The sequence below is a fragment of the Erythrolamprus reginae genome, chromosome 1 (assembly GCF_031021105.1).
Source record: "Erythrolamprus reginae isolate rEryReg1 chromosome 1, rEryReg1.hap1, whole genome shotgun sequence".
Taxonomy (NCBI): domain Eukaryota; kingdom Metazoa; phylum Chordata; class Lepidosauria; order Squamata; family Dipsadidae; genus Erythrolamprus; species Erythrolamprus reginae.
In genome coordinates, this window is record NC_091950.1 from 181734277 (window position 1) to 181759624 (window position 25348).

The 25348-nt window shown below is 40.5% G+C and overlaps 1 protein-coding gene across 3 annotated transcripts in view; it reads left to right on the forward strand.

Moving 5' to 3' along the window:
* Nucleotides 1–25348, forward strand: part of TANC1 (tetratricopeptide repeat, ankyrin repeat and coiled-coil containing 1) — a 206029-nt gene that overhangs the window by 126253 nt on the left and 54428 nt on the right. For all 3 annotated transcript variants that reach the window (XM_070731570.1, XM_070731572.1, XM_070731571.1), the window contains exons 4-7: nt 1374–1478; nt 7333–7463; nt 9173–9362; nt 14481–14738. In XM_070731570.1, coding sequence (XP_070587671.1) covers nt 1374–1478; nt 7333–7463; nt 9173–9362; nt 14481–14738 — 684 coding nt within the window. The remainder of the gene's footprint in view (nt 1–1373; nt 1479–7332; nt 7464–9172; nt 9363–14480; nt 14739–25348) is intronic.

Consider the following 25348-nt stretch of genomic DNA (forward strand, 5'->3'; position numbering starts at 1 on the left):
GGGGAAGGATACTGCAAAATCCCCATTCCCTTCCCACTCCTGGGGGAAGGATATTGCAAAATCCCCATTCACTTTCCACTCCTGGGGGAAGGATACTGCAAAATCTCCATTCCCTTCCCACTCCTGGGGGAAGGATACTGCAAAATCCCCATTCACTTTCCACTCCTGGGAGAAGGATACTGCAAAATCCCCATTCACTTTCCACTCCTGGGGGAAGGATACTGCAAAATCCCCATTCCCTTTCCCATTCCTGGGGGAAAGGATATTGCAAAATCCTCATTCTCTCCCCACTCTGGGGCCATCCAGAGGTGGTATTTGCTGGTTCTCCTAACTACTCAAAATTTCTGCTATTGGTGCTGCGGAACCTGTCAGAATCTGCTGAATTTCACCCCTGGGGGATTGCAATGAGGATGTAAATAAAACAGCCCAAATTAAAGCTATTGCCTCAGTACTGAAAACCTTTCTCTAAAGAAACTTTAGATGGCAGTATTTTCATTGTGACTACACATTCTATTGTTCCTTTAATGCTCCTATCAATTGTTGCATATGGTAAAGTACATCGTCATTAATAATTTAAATACCCTAATGAATGTACTTAGGGCTTTTTTTCCCTTCTTTCTTTTAAACTTGGTGAAATATGTTTGATCAACAGTTTATCTCCCCATTGACCCAAGTGAAAAGACATGCTTCTGAAATACTGAATATGCTTTGGCTTCACCATGGGCAAATTGCTGTAGGTCTCTTTTAAAATAAAAATACTGAGACCGCTGCCAAACGGATATTTTCCCCCCTCTTTTTAAAATCTCATCACTGACCTGTGTGCGTCATCGATTTGGCCCAAAATACAGTACTCAGTAATATAAAGCTATAGACCGGGGGTATTAAGAGGGCTAATGCTGCAAGCTGCCTTTGTAATCATTGCCTCCCAGTTTCAAAGATTATTCTTGTAAACAAGGGTTATCTTCCAATTGAAGTGAAAAAAAGGGATTTGGCCTCCAGAGGGCCAGTGCTGATGCTTGTGTGGCTTTTGATCATGATGTCGGAGCCACCCTCTTTACATATGCTGGAGGCTGCTTCAGGGGCATCACAGCTAGGAATCTGCTTTTGTTCTACAGAAGAGTTTACATTCCAAAAAGTGAGCCTAAATACAGCTTGCTGTTGCTGCTTTTCCCCCTGACAACAGACTGCACAAGTGGAAGTATGAGAGAGATTGCTGTGATCACTACTATAGCGTATGTCGAGGACATTGGTTGCACGATGGAACTTCTGCTTTTAGTCTTATTCTGATTGTACTACTTTCTGGGAATCTGTAATCCCTTTGGAAAAAAATATTACAAAATGTAATAGTAAGTACATTTTCCCCCCCATTTCAGGTCCAGTTAGGAAGCCCAAGTATGTGGAAAGTCCTCGCATACCGGCAGATACAGTTGCCGTTCCAATGAGGAAGGTGTTGGAGCCAACAGAACCTAACCAGAATGGTAAGACAGTATATTTGGAATTGCTTCATTTTTGCCTTGAAAGGGAAAAGGGGATAAGCGTTTTACAGACCTTGCATCGGTGAATGTATGCTTGCGTTTGGATGCTTGACATTCGGGAAGGATGATGTGTACCTAATCTTCAAGCGAAATTTAGTGTGTGTGGGTGTGTGGGTGTTACTTTTAATGTGAGAGGCCTGCTTGGAGTTAGTTTCTAAACTTGTTTCCAGGTTGTTATTCCCCCCCCCCCTTCAAATCACAGTGTTCCACTTACGCCACGTTAAAGTGATGTGCCTTGCCACAGCCATGAAAAGCTTGCTAAATCAGACAGCAATAACAATAGATGACTGTGTCAGCAAGACTAGTAACAGCCTGACCTTGGAGTTAATTGGTATTCTTGAAAAGTTCCATGTTCATTAAATTTGACCACGGCGTAACAGAGTGCAGTTTCAGTGAATGTCAGTGAGAAATTACAATCAAATGCTCTATAAGTATTTGTAATATAATAATAATAATTTCTCCTGCATTATATTTTAGATTTATAGCCTGGTCAGCAAAATCAGTATATAACATCTAGTTCAGTAAATTATCTCCATGGGGGTTTCTTTTCTTTCTTTTTTCTTTTTGGGAGCTTGAACTCTCAAAAATCTCTTGCTATTTGAGGCATAGATTTTTCTATCAGAATTGGAAGTTTAGTCTGCCCCCTCCCATTCTTTAATGAGAAATCTACTGTGGCCTTGATTCTCCTTTGGGTATAGCAAAGCTAATTTCTACAACATAGTGTTTATGCCTCCATTTTTTCCCATAGATTGAGGAAATTAATGGAGAGCTAAAACAATTCACTATTACAATTTCCAATTGTAAAATTGTAGTTTTATGTATATTAATGCTATCATAGATGTCAAGCCTAAAATGTTTGACAGTTATAATGTATTCATTCTTTCCTTCAAAACGCTATGCTCATTCTTTTATTCTATGAGATGCAGTGGCTGGGAAGGATTGGCAGTTTAGTTATGAAAAGGTGATGCCTTTTTTGTAGAAGAAACATTGTAGTTAATAGTGCATAAAAATTCTTCTATTATCTCCAGTGCCCTATTTATTACTAGTTCTGTTTATCTAGCTAGGGCTTGAAATCCAGAAAAGCGAGTAAAGAACATCATATAAATCTGAAGAAATGCATTCATTTTGCTAGTTAGTTGATTTAAATCTCCACTCTATTAGTCCCACATGACAGGATGCCACACAATCACTAGTCTATATGTATTATTTTTACTTAATATATTAAAAATAACACATTCTAACAAAAATAAATTAAGTTGCAATGTTTGATAAAATAGGTAGAAGAAATCATAGACATTACAGGTGCACAGATTAGTTTTGACTGTTATTCTTCATTGTTTTAATCATGTAAAAATTGCTGTAGGAATTACAGCAATTGGTTTTGGGTTTTTTGTTTTTTTTAGAAAGGACCTTCATGAATGGACTCAAATAGCTAAGATAGCAAAGCCATTGCTAAGTAAGATTTTTGGCATAGCAGGCATTATGTGAATGCATACCGTGTTTTCCCCAAAATAAGACCCTGTCTTATATTTTTTTGAACCCTGAAATAAAGCCCTTGGCACTCAAAAGACTGATTGAGCTGATTATCATGTCTTATTTTGGGGGATACAGGGGAAGACAGAGACATAAGATAATATATTTTAGCTTTCATTATAAAAATGAAAAATAAAGTCTTTATTGTTTATTTATTTATTTATTTATCTATCTATCTATCTATCTATCTATCTATCTATCTATCTATCTATCTATCTATTTATTGGATTTGTATGCCGCCCCTTATTAGGTGTTCTCTCTAATGCCTACCTATTCAATTTGTTTATTTTAGCTAGGAAAAACCAGTTCTGATTTGGGAGAAAGTTTATTTGCTTGTCCCTGGAGGCTATGCTTGTGGAGCTGTTCAGAGTGAAGGTCTTTTGGCTCATAATTGTGGGCCAGCGATAATTAAATTGCAATATTTTGATTTAGGCATATTGAATATTTGGCAGGTTTAATAGGTGGGATAAATGACCTGGATTGAATGGCATTCAGAGAGATTTGATTTGTCTCTAATCAGTAATATAAATTGGGTTTTCTGTTGTTAGGAAAGCACTGGCTGCTTCATAAATTGTAAAAAGAAGGCCTTCTCAATACATATCAGCCACCAAATATCTTTGATTCTAAATTAGCCCTTTTACTTCATCCTGTACTTTTCACAAAACATTCATCCGTGAAAAGGCTACTTGAAGTAAAGTTTTTTTTTAAAGGATTAGTTTTGAAGGAAAAATTAATACATTAGAGAAGAAGACAAAATTGTTTCATTTGTTCACAGAAATACATTAAGTTTGTCTTGTCTTGTTTTGATATGACATGCGAAACTAGCTACCGTAGTTATTGAAAAGGCCTGATTAAACAAACTGTACCAATAAAGGAGAATAAACAAAACTATGTTTCATTGGGTTGAGTAAACTTAGTTAACCTGTTGTTGACTTTCCACAATATGGGTTTCGGCAAGTTATTTGAATCTCTTGACTCACAAATTTGCTTTTTTTGTAATGTCAACCACATTGCACATTACAGGAATTGTGCGTTGTGTAGATTAATCATTGTCTTTTTCTTGTAATCAGGTTGCTGCTGTAACTTTTTTTGTCTCTAACAAGAAACAGCTGTTAAATCTGTGTGCAAAGCTTATACAAGTGTTATATGATGACAAGAGCATTCCCCTTCTTGTCTTGAGCATCTGGTATTCAGAATTACGGTAACTCTGTTTGGACATGAAGATTCCCTTAGCTTCTACGGCTCATTAAAAGGTCTCTAGAGATGTGGCTGGCAAGGGACAGATTATAAGAATTTGGATGGAACCAAGCAAAACTGTGATATACATTATAGAGAATGCTGAGAAATAGACAAGCCTCCCTTTCTGGAGTAGTTAGTTGCAAGAAGATCTTCAGAGCATTTTAGAAATTTCTTTCTAAAAAATTTGTAAGAAAATGGATTGCCAAGTAGAACCAAAGCACATGGAATCTTGCTTTGGAATTTCTCCTGTAAATGGACATCATTTAAAATCCTCTTGTTATTAAGATTGTTTTATTTTTTAGCACATCAATTATTATTTGTTAAATTTACTTGCTGACTATCTTGCTACTCTAGGTTAATCAATGCTGTGTTGGCAAATTCTGGTTGGAATTTCTGTCTATAACTTATATTAAATAATAGTACAACTGGATTATGGTATCAGCCATGGGTGAGGATGTTTCTCCAATTTAAACACCTCCTTTCCAGCTGTTGAATCTATTTAACAGTTGGAAAGGAGCTTGGAGGCCTTCTAGTCCAGCCCCCTGCTTAAGCAGGAAACCCTAGACCAGCGGTCCACAAACTACGGCCCGTGGGCCGCATGCGGCCCGCTGAGGCCATTTATCCGGCCCGTGGGTGAGTGACAGGAGCACATCTAATTTTCCATGAATAAAATGTGGTATTTTGTTAGTAATTAATATCAGTCATCAAAAAAGTTGCAAAAGTTTTTTTTCTAATTTTGTCATCCAGTTACATGCATTTTCTTTTAATTAAATTCCCTCCTCAAAAAAGTACAACACCAATTATATTTCTAACTTATTAACCATTATGCCAAAGTGCTTCCTTCTTTCTTTATACATTTTTCTATAAGCCAAGAAAACCTTTTATAGCCAATCAGATGTTAACAAAAGAAAATTAAAAACAAAACATAAACATATATGAATTTCAGACTTCTTCCCCCCTCCCCTAAATACTATGTTCCCATTTTGTTTTTTACTTTAAAATAAGGTATGTGTAGTGTGCATAGGCATTTGTTCATAGTTTTTTTTATAGTCCGGCCCTCCAAGAGTCCGAGGGACAGTGAACTGGCCCCCTGTGTAAAAAGTTTGGGAACCCCTGCCCTAGACAGACAGACAGATAGATTTCATTTAGATGTTGTCCAATCTCCAGTGTTGGAGAGCCCACAATTCTGGAGCCAAGTTGTTTCACTTATTAATTTTCTGATTCATTTTGTGTGTGGGAGGAGTAGTATGCTGGAATATTATCTGATTGCAAGAATTAAATGCTGTTAAGATGTGTGCAGAGCAACCATTGAGTTACCAAGGACATGCATGCAGAAAAAAGGCATTGCAGCAGATATGAGTAATTATCCAGTCACACACACAGATACGTTAAAGTGCATATAGTGCTTACTCTTAAGAAATAGCACAGTCTAAATAAACAGTCTAGGTTATACACATTCAGATCAGTCAGTCTCTAGAAGTACAACAATCTTCTTACCAGTTTGTCTTTTTCGTATACATTCAACAAAGATAATACAGCCTACAAGCACATCAGAGTAACAGAGCATAACACAGAGATCACTATCAAAGAATCAATCAGAATGAAACAACAGAGAGCAATGAGCCGTGATCTCTAACTCCCTCTTATGACCACTTGCATCATTACAGTCAATCAGAACATAGCAGATATTTTTACGTTATATTACATCAATCCATACAACCATACATTTGTTGGCTTGTTTATATATTACCAACCTGACCATTTGGACAGAGTACTAACAAATGCAGTTCTAAAACAACCGTCCGTGTTTGTTCACTCATGGAATTCTTGATGCAATTTAAAACACACAACAAATTTGTTAAACATATTTATTTAACAGAAACTTAGCAAGTCAAAGAACCAAATACAGTGTTCCCTCGATTTTTGTGGGTTCGAACTTCGCGAAACGTCTATACCACGGTTTTTCAAAAATATTAATTAAAAAATACTTCGCGGTTTCCCCCCCATACCACAGTTTTTCCCGCCCCGATGACGTCATATGCCATTGCCAAACTTTCGTCTGCCTTTAAAAAACATTTTTAAAAATAAACTTTAATAAATAAACATGATGAGTAATAATCTAAATGGCTGCTAAGGGAATGGGAAATTGCAATTTAGGGGTTTAAAGTGTTAAGGGAAGGCTTGGGATACTGTTCATAGCCAAAAATATTGTATTTACTTCCGCATCTCTACTTCGTGGAAATTCGACTTTCGCTGGCGGTCTCGGAACGCATCCCCGCGAAAATCGAGGGAACACTGTATAGCACTATAACATCCAGGAAGCCTGAAAGTATTTTGGTTGGTAGCATAGCTGAATTGTTTCATATGATCAGTCATGAGACATTACCGTATTACACTGGTAGGCAATTTCAAAGGTTTGTTTTGTTAGCATAGAAGAGCCTGGGGAAAAAAATCACATTGATTGTTTTTGTCATCTCCCAGTCTGAATCGTTTTAGATGTTGCTCTCAGTTTCCATAAGAATATAGATATCAGTATAAGTGTTCAGATACATGCATACAATCACACAGGCACACACATATATAAAAGAAGCTCATATATGACCATATACTCTTACAAATATATTCTATGTATTTTTGTGTTTTAATCCATGGAAAAAACAGCGTCTTCAGATTCTGAAGCGGGGGGAGGAATTATTTACATTCTAAAAACTCATGTTGGATGCAAAACTGAAATAATTTAGTTCTAGATTGCAGAGCTAGTATTTACATATTGTTTCATTCTTCAGTTTCAGAAGGTAAAAGTGTGCTAAGATCTCCCTTTATATAGGGAGTTCTATTTAATAATTGGACATTAAAGGTCCATTTTTAGATAGAGTTTTGTTAGAATATGGCAAAATAATATTTGTTGATAATAATTTGTTTAAATTTCATTGTCTACTTTTATGTTGGACGCTACACTCATTTGAAGTAAATACGAACATTAATTAATCTTTTTTGTTCCCTTGAAATTACCATTTTTTAACAGAAGCAAAGTCAGAGAAGGAATCAAGCTGTTCACCAGCAGCTCAGGAATTGATGACAAGACTTGGGTTTTTACTGGGAGAAGGTCTTCCAACTTCTGCCCATATCTCCACAGAAGAAAAACATGAAACTATGGTATGTGAATGGAAAATAGTCTCAATCTAAGATGCTACACATTTTTTTCTTTCAAAATATTATACTAGAGCATGTAAACGTGTCATACAAATAACTACAGATACTCCTCAACTTAACACAGTTCATTTATTGACTGTTCAAAGTTACATTGAAGATAGTGACTTATGACCATTTTTCACACATACAACTGTTGCAAATCCACATGGTCACATAATGAAAAGTCAGGTGCTTGGCAGCTAACTCATATTTATGACAGTTACAGTGTCTTCTTTTGTGACCTTCTAATAAGCCAAGTCAATGTGAATTCTAGATTTGTTTAAACATCATGTCACAATTAGACACAGTTTTCCCCCAAATGTCGTCACTTTGCTAAACAAATAATTCCCTCGCCACTGTACAACTATTCCCTAAGGCCGCATTACTATTACTTTTAGTCTTCTCATCATTCCTATCCTCATCTCCTTCCACTTATGATTGTATGACTGTAACTTGTTGCTTGTATTAATATTGATTGTTTCCTAATTGCTTATTTGTACCCTAAATCCTGTACGTCGTGATTTTTGACAAATTTATCTTTTCTTTTATGTACACTGCGAACATATGCATGAATGGCAATTTCCTTCGGTATCCAATCACACTTGGCCAATAAAGAATTCTAGTCTAGTCTAATCTAGTCTATTGCTTAACAATTGGGGCTAAAAAGTTGTAAAATGGGACAAAACTCACTTTAAGTGTCTAACTTAGCAACAGAGATGTTGGATTCAATTGTAGCCTACCTGAAATAAATAAGTAATATATTCATTGATGGGTTGTTGCTTTTTTGCTTTTTCTACACCACATAGAATGATTAGAATACGATTGAGTAATTGTTTTCTAATTCAGATGATTCAAACTACTTGACCTCGAAAATATTTTATAAAATACTTAGCTCTTACCCTTTTCTTGTGTAAGGCCAAAGTGATGCAGGTTATTGTACTTGACTTGCTAGATCTATGGAGAAAAGCTTAATGAAATTCTCTCCTGGCAGAAAAATTAACTCTATACAATTTTTGTATGGCATTGGGAAATCTGTTTTGAATCATGACTGGAGATGATATTTTTTACAGTGCAACTTGCACTGTATTTTGCATGTGAACTCTCTCTCTCTATTACATTAAAATATATCATACAGACAAATATATAGACAAATTTATAATTTAGCGTGATATAGGAAAATCTTCTACAAAATGTTTAAAGAATGGAATCTCTGTCTAAAAGAGTATGTGGTTTATTAATCTGCTTCATTCTAAACTTATAATCAGTTATGACCGAATAGTTTTAAATAAAATCTATATGGCTCTGGTTTGGGGGGAGAGTTTTCTTTGTTTAAAAAGCTAATGATGTATAATCAGCATTTTACCTTCACCCTGAAAGCCCAATTGTTGGGTTTGGCATTGCTGGCTTGATGCTTTTTCACCAGTATTTCAGAGATTCCTGTACCGTTCTGACCTAGAGTATCAAAGGTCCATAAGTTGATTTATTGTCTTATGTGGTCATGGCTGTACTAACTCCCTGAAAAATATTCAACAGATCATTCTGAGAAACTTCCAGGGGGATTTTGTATGTCTGTGCAGGGTCCCCCGTCCCCCCCCCCTGCTGAATATGAACTGTTCTCTTTGTGGATTGATCTGTGCTGTGTTTGTTAATTCTTTGTTTCATTCATTTTTTAGTGCACAGTAGCTAGTCAAGGAGTCAGTCCTTGTTCCACCCTAACAAGCAGCACTACGTCGCCTAGCACCGATAGTCCCTGCTCTACTCTGAATAGCTGTGCCGACAAAACAGCGGCCAACAAAAGTAGTCCCTGTGGGACCATTAGCAGCCCAAGCTCCACGTTGGAAAGCAAGGACAGTGGAATTATAGGTAAGCAGTTTAATTCCCGAAAATGCAGTCACTTCTGGCTGCCTCTTTTGTAGCTTGCTTTTTGTGTGCGTGTGTCGGCAAAGGCTGCAAAGAAAATGGAACTGAAGCTCTCTTATCTTAATTCCTGATAGTGCCGCGACTCCAGTTTCTTTTTAATGTAAAGTGATCTTTCGTTCAATACTATGTCATTTTCTGGAATTCCTTTGAGTATTTTTTTAGGTATGTAATTGTGTTCTGTTTACTTATTGGGCTAGAAGGGGCTGAAAAATCTGACTTCATTATTACAAGACTGTGGTTTTCAGAGGTATATGTTGGATGGGGAAGATGGTACACTGCTCAAAAAAATAAAGGGAGCACTTAAACAACACAATATAACTCCAAGTAAATCAAACTTCTGTGAAATCCACTTAGGAAGCAACACTGATTGACAATCAATTTCACATGCTGTTGTGCACATTCAACTTTGTACAGAACAAAGTATTCAATGAGAATATCTCATTCAGATCTAGGATGTGTTATTTGAGTGTTCCCTTTTTTTTTTTTGAGCAGTGTAGGTTTTCTGTAGAAACAGATAAATGTTGCTATGGTATAATAGTTAAGAATTTCAAAGTCCTGTCTTCAGATTTCAGTACCACTATGATATTGTTGGAAGTATCTTCAGAGTTGACATTATCCCTGAATCTCATCTGGAAGGCAAAGGCAACCTTCTGGCAAGCAAAGTCCATGGGGAAGCCAGATTCACCTAACAGTCATGTTACTAACTTAACAATTGCAGTGACTCACTTAACAATTGTGGCAAGAAAGGTTGTAAAATGGGGCAAAACTCACTTATCAAATGTCCTACTTAGCAAAGGAAAATTTAAGATTAACTGTAGCCGTAAATCAAGAATATTGGTTAGAACCATGGTGGCGAACCTATGGTATGTGTTTCCGAAGTGGCATGCGGAGCCATGTCGCCTGACACACGCGGCATCATTCGTTCCTCTTCTGGGTTTCTAGCGGGCAGGCGCATGTGATGATCAGCTGACTTTCTCGCGTGCAGCAGTGACAGAAGCTGGAAGAGCTGGTCTTTCCATTTTCCTGTGTGACCATGCGTGCTGGTCAGCTGATTGTCGCACATGCATGCATGCATCAGAAACCTGGGACACTAGCTGGCCCGTGTGCACATGCGCATGCCAGAAACTAGAAGTTCATTTTTGGACAAGCACATGCACTCTGGGCAGCTCCTTTTCATGGAGCTTCAGCACTTAGTGCCGGAAATATTCGCCATCACTGGGTTAGAAGGTTAGAAAAGGGGATCACACGACCCTGGGAACTGCAGACGCCATAGGCTGTTGCCCAACACCTGAATTTTGATCATGTGACCATGCTATTGCTGCAACTATATTAGTGAAAAACGGTAATACAGTGTTCCCTCGAGTTTCGCGGGTTCGAACTTCGCAAAAAGTCTATACCACGGTTTAAAAAAAATATTAATTTAAAAATACTTTGTGGTTCCCCCCCCCAAACCACGGTTTTTCCCGCCCGATGACGTCATATGTCATCGCCAAACTTTCGTCCGCCTTTAATAAATATTTTTTTAATAAACTTTAATAAATAAACATGGTAAGTAATAATCTAAATGGTTGCTAAGGGAATGGGAAATTGCAATTTAGGGGTTTAAAGTGTTAAGGGAAGGCTTGTGACACTGTTCATAGACAAAAATAGTGTACAGTAGTACCTCTAGATACGAGCTGCTCCACATGCGAGTATTCCAAGTTACGAGCCGCGATGCGAGCGAAATTTCTGTTCGACACCCGAGCTCAAATTCGGGATACGAACCGAGCTTCCGCTAGGTGGCGCAAGAATCTCCTTGCTTCTGGTTATCTCGGCATGAAAAACCAAGTCTAAAGGCATTCGTTTGAGATGCGAGTTGATCGACTTATGAGCTCGGGTCTGGAACGAATTAAACTCATATGTCGAGGTACCACTGTACAGTGGTACCTCAAGATACGAACCCCTCGTCTTACGAACAACTCGTGATACGAACCCGGGGTTCAGAAAAATTTTGCCTCTTCTTACGAACTTTTTTTGAGTTACGAACCGGCGTTCGGAGACTGCTGGGAAGCCGCGCGGCTGTTTTAAAAGGTGACAGCTGGGCGGCGGGGCTTCCCAGAAGCCTCCCGAACGCCGGTTCGTAACTCAAACAAAGTTCGTAAGAAGAGGCAAAATTTTTCTGAACCCCGGGTTTGGTTCGGGAGGTTGCTGGGAAGCCCCCCAGACCGGCTGTCACCTTTTAAAACAGCCGCGCCGCTTCCCAGCTGTCTCCCAAAGCCGAACGCGGAAGTTCGGCTTTAGCGTTCGGCTTCAGGAGACAGCTGGGAAGCGGCGCACCTGTTTTAAAAGGTCGCAGCCGGCCTGGGGGGCTTGCCAGCACCCCCCCGAACCCGAGTTCGGGGTTCAGGGGGGTGCTGGGAAGCCCCCCAGGCCGGCTGTGACCTTTTAAAACAGGCACGCCGCTTCCCAGCTGTCTCCCGAAGCCGAACGCGGAAGTTCGGCTTTAGCGTTCGGCTTCAGGAGACAGCTGGGAAGCGGTGCGACTGTTTTAAAAGTTCGCAGCCGGCCTGGGGGGCTTGCCAGCACCCACCCCGAACCCGGGTTCGGGGGGGTGCTGGGAAGCCCCCCAGGCCGGCTGTCACCTTTTAAAACAGCCGCGCGGCTTCCCAGCAGTCGCCAAAAGCCGGTTTTTTTGCGGGGGTTTTTTTGGTTGCACGGATTAATTGACTTTACATTGTTTCCTATGGGAAACAATGTTTCGTCTTACGAACCATTCGTCTTACGAACCTCCTCCTTGCACCAATTAAGTTCGTATCATGAGGTATTACTGTATTTACTTCCGCATCTCTACTTCACGGAAATTCGACTTTCGCGGGTGGTCTCGAAATGCATCCCCTGTGAAATTTGAGGGAACACTGTAAATCACTTTTTTCAGTTCCGTTGTAATTAGTCAAGGATTACCTGTATTCCCAAACATGTTACATGCAGTGGATTTGTGGCATCTGAGCTGTGTGGTGGTGATGGGTGAATTGTTCAATAGTATTAGCTAGGACTAGGTATAGGCAAGGCTTGTGTGCAAAATCTTGGAGATCTACCGCTAACCATTGTCCAGTCATTATTAACCTAAAGCCACCAATAATGTACTTCCGTATACAGAAAATAAAACAGGGGCCCCCAACCTATGGCCCATGGCCCACTAATGGGACGTGAGCTGTGTGCAACTGGGTCGTGGAAACGGGCAAACGAGCAAGCACACGTGTGCATCCCCATTTGCATAAACAGCAGGCAAGTGTGTGCACTCACACTGTATTTATGTGAGCAGCAGATGCATGTTCACGCAGCTCGTGCAAAGGGAGCTGTGTGCACGAATGCACTTGCCAACCAGTTGTCCAGAACCCTCTCCTTTTCCCCTCCTCTCCCCCATCGGTCCACAAAGCCTGAAAGGTTGAGGAACTCCAGTCTAAAATATGGAAACAATTGTGCATATATTGTGCCTACGGATGACCTAGTGCCCTATTGCTCAGCAGAAGGCTCATCGCCACCATGATGTCTATGTTAATTGGAAGTTACCATGCCATGTTTAATTGCCTGGAAAATTGGTTTTCTTATTCTGAAAAAAACAACACTGGCCTGTATAAATTTCAAAAAATATATATTTGAAGTAAGTGTGCAAGCTGGACACCTAAGAGTTGCTTTCTGTGAAATGGGCAGCTACATAAATTTGACAAATAAATACAAATAAGATTTCTTACAATTTTTGTGAACTTATATATTTCCCTGTGACGTGGCAGTACAAAAAGAGTATCTGTCTCAATGTACATTAAATTCATATAATTTATTCTCAGTGCTGTTAGAAAAATACATAAGATGCATCAGTCTGTAACACATACTTCCCAGCAAATATTGGAAGACGGTAGTGGTTTTCCAAAGAGAAAATTTAAAATGAACTGAAATGATGGACTGAGTTTCTTCTGTTTGCATTTATGTGTTTAGTTTACCTTTCCTATCTTTTCATTCATACAACCTTCAAGTCACTTCACAGCATTAAAAGAACACAACACTAATAATGAAATGTTCCACGGGTTCCTTATAAAATCTACTTATTCTTCATTTGTTTGATAAGGGACCATTTTCCAAACTTACCAGGCCTTTTTGAGTTTGGTTTTTTTTAAGGTTTATGTGTGCAAATATATTACTAGCATTAATGTTCATTCGGTACACAGTTTAATAACTATGCCTTTTGTAAGGTTTTCTTGTGGAGGGAGGGCAAGCTTTGCTCAACCGTGAAAATAGTTGTTCTTCTAGGCCACTTAAGTCGGCTTCTATTCTGTTTTCATTCCTGCTATGTTATTCTGGGCCAGTAGCTCCTTTGAGTGGAAGACTACCTTCCCCTCCTCCTCCCACACTTTTTACTGGCTCAGATAGCTTTCCTTCTCTTTTTGGTGTTTTATTGCCTTAGCTGAAATTGTCTGTGCCTCTACTGGCATTAAAAAAAAAAGTAAAGGCAGAATGTCGTCTTTTCCAGTGAGCTAAAGAAGAGAAGAATCTGGGCTAGTGGCCAAAAGGAGAGAGGGGGGCATTTGGCAAATTGCCTTATTTTCAGGGTTACAGACTTGAGTGGAAAACCTCTTCCTTCAATTAGAAAACCAGGAGGGAGTTTTCTTTCATAATATATCAAAAAACCAAGTTTTTAAAAGATCAAAACCTTTAATAATTCTGTCCAATGGAAGCATACCATTAGGCTTTCTTCAAATTTTTACATACAGTATTTTATAGTGCTTGAGTTGTTAGTCATTGCAGTAAAACGTTAGTAGTTTTCATGGCATGTTTTCTTGAATGCTAAGAGGCGTGCAGTACATATAGTCAAAACTAAGAACATTCACAGTGAAGATCCTATATTTTCCCAAGGATTATGATTTAAAGTGACATGAAAGAACTTGTAGACTTGCCAGATGGGTCACATAACTATCATTTCTCCTTATGTCAATTCGAAGTTTCCCATGATTGTGTGGGTGGAACCAAAACTATACTACTCTTACCCAGAAGTGTATTTTTATGGATTTGTGTTTGTTGGGTTTTTAGGGACAGTAACAAGTTCATCTGAAAATGATGACCGGAGTGGATCAAGTTTAGAATGGTCTAAAGAAGGAAATCTCAGAACTGGTGTCCACCAAGGAATTATTGACCGAAGGACAGATAATTGTTCACCAGTTGCAGAAGAGGAGACAACAGGATCCTCTGAAAGTTTGTCAAAAGTGGAAGCATCTTCTGGAGATGGCCCCGTTACTTACATTCAAAACTGTGGCTCGTTAGGAATGCCTCGGCCCAATTCTGTTGCAGGTAAGGAAGAAATGTAGAGCTAATTAATGTTGATTCCTTTCCAGATTCTATTGAAGTGAAAACATTTTCCTTTAATGTTGCTCTTGTATTATCATAAGCCAGTTCTTGTAGATTTAGATCTGTTCTTTAGCTAATGGGAGGACAGAAACAGAGCTCAACAAAAGGAAAATTTAAAACTACAACATAAACCGTAAATCTGTTTATAGAATATTCTGACTTTTGTACTAGTTTTTGCAAAAGCCACCTATGCAATTTTTTAGGATTCTAGTCAGGGAACAGAGATTCATATCCCCTTGTTTGAGAAGAGGAATTTGTCATATATGAAAGTACTTTAAAATATACCGTGTTTCCCCGAAACTAAGACCCAGTCTTATATTTTTTTTAAACCCTGAAATAAGCACTTGACTGGGCTGATTATCAAAGGATGTCTTATTCTGGGGAAAACAGGGTAGTCAAGTGCATTCCTGCTGAATTATCTTCTCTTCGTTTTTATAAGTTTTAAGTCAGGTGGTGGTGATTCTTGCCTATCTTTATTTTTACATGAAATTTTTTTGGGAAGGCTAAATCACTCAAATTCCTCACCCCTATATTTATGGCTCATGTAGTCCATTCTTGGTTAAAAATAGAGCCATCATAGGATGGATGGACAGGATTGTTGCTTTAGTGAGAAGAGCTTGCTCCGCACTGCTGGAAGTATATTAAGCAAATGGGTAACAATTAGTCACCCAATGGCATGGGTTTGCTTTTCTGATGATGTTGCTATGACGTGTCAGTCCATTGGATTGAGCTTGTTCCAGTAAGCCTAAACCAGAGGAAGACCCAGCTGTGTGTAATATAACATCTGTGCCAGTTTTTTTTATTGCAAATAATTTGAGGGCAGCAAGAATAAAGCTACTCTCTTTTGCAAGAAATGAAGATGAAATATATACAAATTTTAGCATTATAGGCTGAATCGGAGGCATGAGGTTCCCTACTTCATGAATGTAGGAAAAGTGATGTTCAAATTACACGATTGCTTGAGTGCCTATTTATATGCCTGGCATGACTTTCATGTCTTCTGGTCAAACTCATGATTTTGGTCTTTTGAGAGTTAATTTCCAATATATTCTTCCTGTGGAATTGCGTAAAGGGCTTTTCTGAGATTCTATGTAGAGCCCCACATATTAGTCTGCGGAGAGGGGCAGCATATAAATTTAATTAATAATAATAATAATAATAATAATAATAATAATAATAATAATATGACCACGCTGTCTATAATGAAGTGGAAACAAATTTATTTCTCAGTTTAAGAATATGAACGTACAAATTTGATAGATAATTTTATCAAGTCATTTATACCACTCATTTAGTGGCCGTTTGAACTTAAATAGCGTGGAAGAATGAATTTGCAGTCAATTTACAAACTTTGCAGCATCCCTAAGCCCACGTGATCTCCATCACAGTCCGTATGCATTGTCCTGGGCCTGGACACAACAGCTTATTCTCTTGAAATTTCTTCTTTTCTAACTTCTCCACTATAGGATGAGGGGAGGAAACATGATTGTGTAGCAATTTCTCCTTTGTCTTACCCTCGCCCTCCCCTTACTCTCAGAGCAGAGAGTTTGGAGAGGAAGGAATTGTAAGAGAGCACAATAAACGAAATAGTATAAGCCAAATCAGTTGCTCAATGGCCTAACGAAAAAGACATATGATCCTAGGTGCCAAGTTCTACCTTGCCAGCAGTGGACAAATCTACATAGGATTGGCACAACACATGACATCTGCAGAAATTCACTTTTAAATGGGGTACAGCATCCACCCCTCAATGTGACTGTGAAGGGTCACATGTCAAACTGTAGATTACATCATGATTGGCTGTAAGCTGACGGTATATCTCATTCCAGATTCTATTTTTTTTCCAGATAAACGATGCTGCTCTTCAGTGGTTAGATGACCTAGACATTTGTATCTGAATATGGATCTTTTAACGTATTTATTTATATTTAATTTATTTTTTAATTTAGGTGAAATATTAGTATATATTGTCAGTCAATTTTGTTATGCCATTTGCTAAATAAATAAATAGCTGATAAGCTGTTTGTGTTTGGGGGGGGAGGAAAGAAAAGCAAATACTTTCTGTAGCAATCTCTCCTTTTCCTGACCTTTTCCCTTCCCCACCGAGCAGAGAGATTGGAGAAGCAGGGTTTGCAAGAGAGTAAGCTGTTTGCTGTTCTATACATCAAAAACAGTGTGATTGCACTGGCAGCCAGTAGCCCAGGGCTGGGAGCCGCAGGCACGCTATACCAGCAGCTTACAGTATTCCCTTGCATCGTCTCATAAGATTCTTAAGATTAATTCAGGACTCTGCACATAAAAGAAGGAACTATATCCTGACTTTGCTCTAAGGATAGTTGCTGCATTATTACCTTGTCCAGCTTTGGGAATGCTTAATGTGGCATAATAATCTTCCTGTTGGAAATTTATATAGCCATTATAAATCCTCTGCTAGAGGCTGCAGAGCAATACATTTTAAACAAAAAAAAGTGAGGGAAGTGGTCAATTTCAAGTTAAGGAAAAATCTTTCAAAACTGATACTTTTAAAGCAGATCAGTCTGTGTACGCCAGTGATGGCGAACCTTTTTTCGCATGGGTGCCAAAAGTGCGTGCGCTCACGCTGTTGTGCATGCGCTCACGCTGTTGTGCATGCGCAAGTGCCCACACCCATAATTCAATGTCTTGAGAGGGTGAAAATGGCCTCCCCTCCCCCTGGAGACCAGAAATAGCCCATTTTTCAACTTCTGGTGGGGCCAGTAGGCCCGTTTCCCAAATTCTGGTGGGCCCCGCAGGCCCTGTTTTTGCCCTTCCCAGGCTCTAGAGCAGTGGTTCTCAACATGGGGATTGGGACCCCTTTGGGGGTCGAAAGACCATTTCACAGGGGTCGCCTAAGACCTTTAGAAAAGACAAATTTCCCATGGTGTTAGGAACTAAAGCTTCTGTTCTGGTGCCTTGGAACATATTCTTACAATTGGACCAATCAGGTGTTTACAGTGGGGGTGCCCCTCTGACCTTCCTTCCAATCAGCTTAAAGCTCTGTTGGGAAAATTGGCACTAGACTTATGATTGGGGGTCACCACAGCATGAGGAACTGTATTAAGGGGTTGTGGCGTTAGCAAGGTTGAGAACCACTGCTCTAGAGGCTTCCCTGGAGCCTTGAGAGGGCAAAAATGCTCTCCTCCATTCCCCTGGAGGCCCTTTGTAAGCCAAAAATGCCCTCCCACAGCCTCCGTGTGAGCCAAAAGCCAACTGGCCGGCACGCACATGCACGTTAGAGCTGAGATACGGCAATGGCCTGTGTGCCAGCAGATATGGCTCTGCGTGCCACCTGTGGCATCTATGCCACAGGTTCACCATCACTGGTCTAGGCAAAGCTGTCGAAACTCATTTCTGTTTTGCTTGAGCAAACCTGCAGGAGGCTTATCTAGGCAAACTGAGGCGGGGGTCAAAGCCAGGTGCCAATCACAGCAATTTTATTCAGTTAGTTAAAGTTTCGTGTCTTTCAACAGGAGATCACACACATGCATTGACTATTTTAGAGACTATCCCAATATCGCAAAGTTTAAGAACTCTTGCTTCACTGCATTTTGTATAGTTATCAGTGTTTTCTTATTTGGGGTTGCTTTTTTTAATGCTTTTTTAATTAGCCGGATGAATCAGTTAGATGTAGCCTTGCATCTTCTGTAATACCGTAGAGATATTTGAATCCCCAACGGACCTCCTTCCTCTCCCTCCCGATTTACCTCAGAGGCCCATTTCCATGGATCTCTGCTTTCCAATTTTCTTTCCAGCTTGAAGTGGCTCCGCAAGTATAGACAAGCAGCCCGGAGTTCTCTTCCCTGCTAATGCAGTTGGCCCACTTAGACAAGGAGGTGCCTTTTCCATTGTAAATGTCACTGCTTGAACAATCCAGGCATGGATAAGTGCTGCTGGATCTTAGCCTGCCCTTGAATGGCGGGTCTAAAGAAGGGAAGAAAGAAGCTGTATCTAAGTTCAAGGACTCTTTCTTGCTTGTTATAGTGTTGCTTCTTTGAGATGAGCCGCTTGTGTTCTTTGTGGGAATTACAAAGCTCATAATTCATCTGGGTGTCTCTTGGTATTGTGGATCCCTTCTCTTCATTTAGCTGTCTGCTAAATGCGTTTAGCTAATGTTAAAACCTGGTTTCTTGTGATCTGCAGTTAGAAATAATAGGACAGCTTTTTAAAAATCTAATTTACTTCTATTTCCAAGTCCTTATTTTGTGCTATGCATCCCCCCCCCCAAAAAAAATCCCAACATCCCCCCCAACAACAATCTGATTATTGTCATTTTATTCAGCTCTTGTCACCATTAACTTTACTCCATCTGCTCTCTTTATCAACTTTCTTATTTTTGAATTTTGTTATTTCTTCTACAGCAATTTTAATAAATCTAAGAGATGCTTATAAATCCCTGGAAATACCTCCAGAATTTCTAGTTTGTTTGTTTTTTAATTAGAAAGAATAATTTTTTAAAATCTTCCAGATTAAAAATAGCTTTTGGTTTGTATACAAGTCTTAATTCCCAGCCTTGTACGCTGCCCCCCCCCCAAAGGACATCCCCTGATAATAAGCCAATCAGGCTTTTGAGTGCATGGCATTAAGGCCAAGCGCTTATTTCAGGGTTCAACAAAATATAAGACAGGGTCTTATTTTCAGGGAAACACGGTACATGGATGTGTTGTAAGAACTGAAGGATTTCACTTCCTACGTTCAAACAAACTGTGAATCTTTTTACATTAATGAACTTTTGTCTCTACTGCAATATCTATCAGAACTCTTTAAAAATTAATTCTGCTACTCAATTTATCTGAGAATCGGTGCTATGCCAGGGTATATATTGTTGTTACTTCAGTTAGGAATAGTTGGGAAATGAAGCAGATAGATGCTGCTTAAATGGAAAAGAGCTAAATGGGGCAAGTTCTTTACTCCAAGATACTGGAAATTATCCAATTCTCTAAACTAAATTATGTCTAAAGTGAGTTCAGCTCTTTTGGAAAACATCCCACAAATATCAGATGCTAATTGTTCCTAGCCAGTCTCTGCTCTTGTATGACCCAAAGTTTGCTCAGCAAATGAGAAATACAGTAGTTTCAACAACTATGGACAGCCCTCTTATTACAGTTGGATATGTTCGAGATTTCCCCCCTAATTTATATAATAATAATAATAATAATAATAATAATAATAATAATAATAATAAAAATAATAATTATATTATAATAATAATAATAATAATAATAATAATAATAACAACAACAACAATAATAATTTATTAGATTTGTATGCCGCCCCTCTCCGCAGACATATAAATGTTAACCAGGATTTTGTTTTTTAAATTTTCTCCTGCATAAGTCAGAGTTCTAAAAAGGCACGATTCTTGAAGGTTGTATTTTTGTAGGTTGGGCTCAGTGAAGGACTACCAAAATTTTTACTACCACACTGTAGATGTGGATTATGCAGGACTCCTTGCATTTTCTTTCAACATCTTTCAATGCAAATTGGGTGCTCTGGGATGGAGCTCCATTTTTGCTATCCCACTGCGTCTCTCCCCCTCCCGCCCAGGCAGTAGCGCACCCCTGGTTGGGCTATTGTATAGCAATTTCTCCCCCACCTCTCTACCCTCCCCCAAAAGCAAAATTTGGAGTTGGGTAAAGATCTGTGGTTTGGACCAGATCTCTCTTTTTTGATATACTTCCTGTTCTGTTGGGCTCTCTGGTACACTCCTCCCAAAAATTCACAGGTATAAATATCAGACACACACACGTTTCAAAATTTAAAACAATGTTCTTTATAATGAAAATTCACTTAAACCAAGCCCTCTTTTGGTATAGCAAAGAGCACTGGTCTCCAAACAAACTGGTAATTTGTACAAGTCCCTTATCAGTTCTGTGATACTTAGCTTGCAGCTGTGAGGCAATTCACAGTCCTTCTTCTTTCACAAAGTGAAACACACTTTGCCCTGGTTTAGTTTCCAAGCGGGGGGAAATCAGCACACAAAAGGTCAAAGTCAGTAAAGCAGTCACGAAACAAACGATCAGATAATCCTCCACAATGGCCAAACCCACAGGCTGCTCTTTATAGCAGCCTCACTAATTACCACAGCCCCACCCAACCACAGGTGGCCTCATTTTCTTTGATAATAATCTCTCAGTTGTTGTTGCCTATGCATCGCTCTCCGCATGCCTGGCTGTATCATTAACTCTTGTTCTGAATCCAAGGAGGAGCTAGATAATTGATCTCCTGAGCTGTCTGCCACACTCTCCTCCTTCCTGTCACTCATGTCTTCTTGGTCAGAGGAGCCTTCATCAGCAGATTCCACCGGGGGGGGGGGGCAAAACAGGCCTGCAGCATGTGGATGTCTCCCCCACATCCACAGTCTTTGGGGCAGGAGCTAACCACAACACTTCCTCTTATTAATTCTTTGAGGTAGCTATTAATTCTGAGGTTCACCAGAATTCACCCAATCTCTTGAAAAGATTGTATGATTAGTTATCTTTGGAAAAGTGAGGCTGGGAACCCAATCAATAACCATTTATTGTTAAATGCTGCACAAAGTCTTCTTTATCTTCTTTGCATAACCATTGACTCCAAAGCCACCTCAAAAGCTATCTTGTCATATAGAAAAACAGAAAGTTTAATACACAATTTGAAATTAAAATGGAGTCAGATATTGCCTAACCATAAATCAGTTTTAAACCCTTTCAAATGTTACTCTATATTAAAAATACATATCATAAATCATATATTTAATTGAAAGAAAGGAGCCTTGATCCAGGCAATTTGGACAGAGATAGGATGTTTGAAAAATGTTTTCTCTACAAATAGGAAATTATACATAGTAAAAGTACTTTCACGCGCAGATTTATTTCCTACTGGTTACATTATGTCTTCAAATGAAGAATATGGAAATGCCTTGAGTATCTAATATTTCATAATTCAATAACTTGAAGCATTATAAATTCTTAAAATTTAGGGCCATGGAATATTATGATTGACACATTCATAGACAATAGTGATTTAACTCTTAATTAACTTCATACTCATGAACATTGAAGGCTCTATTTTCAGAGTGACAAAACCTCCAAAAATAGTTGCATGGTTCCTGCGAAAAAACATTTCAGGGATCATTACTGTGGTTGTTGTTGTTATTTCTTGTTTAGATCAGTTTTTCCAAAGAATTCTAGAGAACATATTAATTTCACATTTTCTCTTTCTCAAAGAAAAAAAAAGTTATTTGTCTTAGCTTGGCAACTAGACATAATCTCCCTTTGTCTTCGGAGAGGGGCGGCATACAAATCTAATAAATTATTATTATTATTATTATTATTATTATTATTATTATTATTATTATTATTTGTATGAGGAAGAACTGAATATTCTCCACTGCACTGGGAAGGAGAGTCCAACATGGGTAATTACCAATCCTATTGGTAGAGACTGAGTTAATTTAAATATTTAAATGCGAGGTAGCTACCGCCCCTTAGCAGCCCCCAATACCTCAGTTTTAAAAACTCAGTCTAAGAGTAGAGACTGGAGTTTTCTTCCTCTACATAATAGTAGTGTTATGTAAATAAGAATATGTATAAATAAATGAATAACCTTTTTAATGTTGTTTTCTTCTCTTCCTTTCTCCAGGGAATACAGATTGAAGAGGAGTTTTTTCTTCAAGGGGTCTCTGTCCTCCGTGGACACCACCCCCACCGGTTTTCTCCCCGAGTTTCCCTTCCCTCCGTGGGTACAATTCTGACCGGGGAGCGACCCAGCCTGGGGTCACTGGCCTCAGTGGCCAAACCTGGCTGGCGGCCGAAGGTGAGGGGGTCCGGCCCCCTCACTGGATGGTCTGTGTAGCGGCTTCGAAGAGCGGCTTCTGAGAGCGCGAAGAATCCTGGCGCGGTGCCAGCGCCTCTCAGCTGTTCGGCGGTGACAGGGAAAGCCGCCGCCGCCGCCGCTTTAAATTGCCGTTCCTGGACGCCTTGAAAGCCGCTCTGCTCGGCGAAGAAGGCTATTAAACACAGGACTATGGCATTGCTTCCTCTATTGGGGTTAGTGAAAGCCCCGAAGGAAGCGAGAGGTGATTTGGCGATCCGCCATTTTCGGAGTCCTTTTCGCGCGCCCGCCATTGCTCTGATGCTACTGGCCAATCGGCAAGCCGGATTTAGGCTGCAGGGCGCATGCGTGGATTTCTGAGGTGATTAGTCACCATTTTGCGAGAGTTATTGTGAAGACCGTTATTTCTCTGACTCTCCAGATCTTTGTTGATTCTAACAACTGTTAATAGTAAGTAATGGAGGATAAAATTCCTGATAAAATCTCCTCCCCCAGCGTGCCCAAGGATAAGGGCAAACCAAAGCCAAAGGAAAAATCTAAGCCTTCCTCTACATCCCTCAAGGAGGCAGAGAGAAGGATTAAGGCTTTGGAGCAGAGGCTTGAGGCAGCCATTCTGACACCTAGAATTGCCTCGCCTCTCCCTGCGCAAGTGATGTTCCAAGCCAGGGATTTGCAAGCTCCCCAGTTGGGTACCGTGGAGGCCTTGTCAGAGAGGGATTGGTCACCAGAAAGGCAGGCCCCATTTCTGCCTCAACCTGTTTATGCTGCCTCAGGCCTTAGTCAACCTAGGCCTGCTTCTGCTTCTGCTGCACATTCATACAAGAGTGGGCCTACAGCAACCTTTACTCCCACTGCAGCTGGCCTCAGAGTAAACCCTGATACCTGGCAACAGATGTCTCCAGCCCTGCAGGAGCTTGTTACTGATGCTTATGCACAAGGGATGGCAACAAGAGTGCAGGATCCACGACCTGGCCCAACCAGAAATCCTTGGTCAGTTCCGCCCCTCTCGGGTATGGGGTCCTGGGTTGAAGATCCTCCCCAGATAGAAGACACAGAGAAGGAGTATGATTTCTCTGATGACGAGACCGCTCCTGAAGCGCCAGTAGTAGCAGGTCTCTTTAAGGCATCCTTCTTTAAAGTGTTGCTTCATAAGGCTAAACAAACAGCGGACCTGCCAGGTCCTACCAAAGCCACAGATTCCACAGAGGACCCAAAACCATCTACAGTCCTCTTTAAAGAACCCCAGCCTGAGACTGACCATGTGCCATCTTCAGAAATCTTCCGACAAGGTCTTAAGCGTCCCTGGCTCACTCCAGCAGCGGCTCAGGGGCCTTCGGTCATGGAGCGCAAATTTTATACGCTGGATGAGGATATGGAAAAGTTATTGGAGTTTCCACCCATTGATCAGCCTGTCATGACTCTAATTTCAAAGGCTTTAGTTCCTTCTGAGTCTGGCGATAGCCTTAAGCCAGAAGATAGAAAGGCGGAGATTCTACTGCGTAAGTCTCACTTAATGGCCAGCTGGGGGTTTCGGGCAGCTGCGGCGGCCTCTTTTTTCAACCGGGCCTCTATAATATGGTTGCAAGAGGTGCAGGCCCGTCTGGGTCCAGATGATGGCCGTTTGAGACAGGACATCAGTAAGCTGTTAGCGGCAGCTGAATTTTCCGCCGATGCCACCCTGCACGCAGCAAAGTTTTCGGCTCGGGGGATGGCGACCTCTCTGGCCTCCAGACGACTCCTTTGGCTGAGGAACTGGCCGGCGGACCTCAAGTCCAAGTGGAACCTTGCGTCCTCTCCCTACCAAGGAGAGAAATTGTTTGGGGAGGCGTTGGATCCGGTCCTGATTGAGGATAAGGACAAACGGAAGTCCCTCCCCAGGGCGTACAGAAGGCAGGAACGTCGGGCTAATCCTTATAATCGTCGCCAGCCATTTCGCTGGGACTCCTCCTCGTCGGTGGGTCAGAATGTCAGGCCCTTTCAGCAAGGCCAGTATGGTCAGTCATCCTTTCGGGGTGACCGTGCACCATTTCAGGACAGACCAAGGGGGTATCAGCAGGCTAGGCGACCCTTCAGAGGAAATCAACGAGGCTTCAAGCGCAACTCCAAGTGACTTTCCTTCGTTAGCGCCCATAGGAGGCAAACTACAACTTTTCAGTGCCTCCTGGAGAAGTATCTCCACCGACAAATGGGCGATAGCCACAATTTCGCAGGGGTTGCGTCTGGAGTTTCTTCAGCCCCCACCTCAACGCTTTGTCCAATGTCCATCGACCCGCGATCCGTTGAAACATCTTCATTTGCAGCGGGAAATAGAACATCTTTTACACATCAAGGCGATAGAGAGAGTGCCCGAGCATGCCAAAGGAACAGGTTTTTATTCCATCGTCTTCCTTGTACCAAAAGCGTCAGGCGGGTTCCGCATGATTCTCAATTTGAAATCTCTCAATGTCTTCATCCGGTATCGGAGATTTCGTATGCACTCTCTCCAGTCGATTCTCGCCTCCATCCGTCATCACGACTTTCTGTCGTCAATAGACCTGAAAGATGCTTACCTGCACATTCCTGTTTGGCCGGCTCATCGTCGTTTCCTCAGGTTCTGCCTCAACGGTACTCACTACCAGTACCGGGCAATGCCGTTTGGCCTGTCCTCTGCGCCTCGGACATTTACAAAACTAATGGACATATTGACGGCGCATGTCAGGGCCCGGTCTGTGCGGGTGATGGCATAC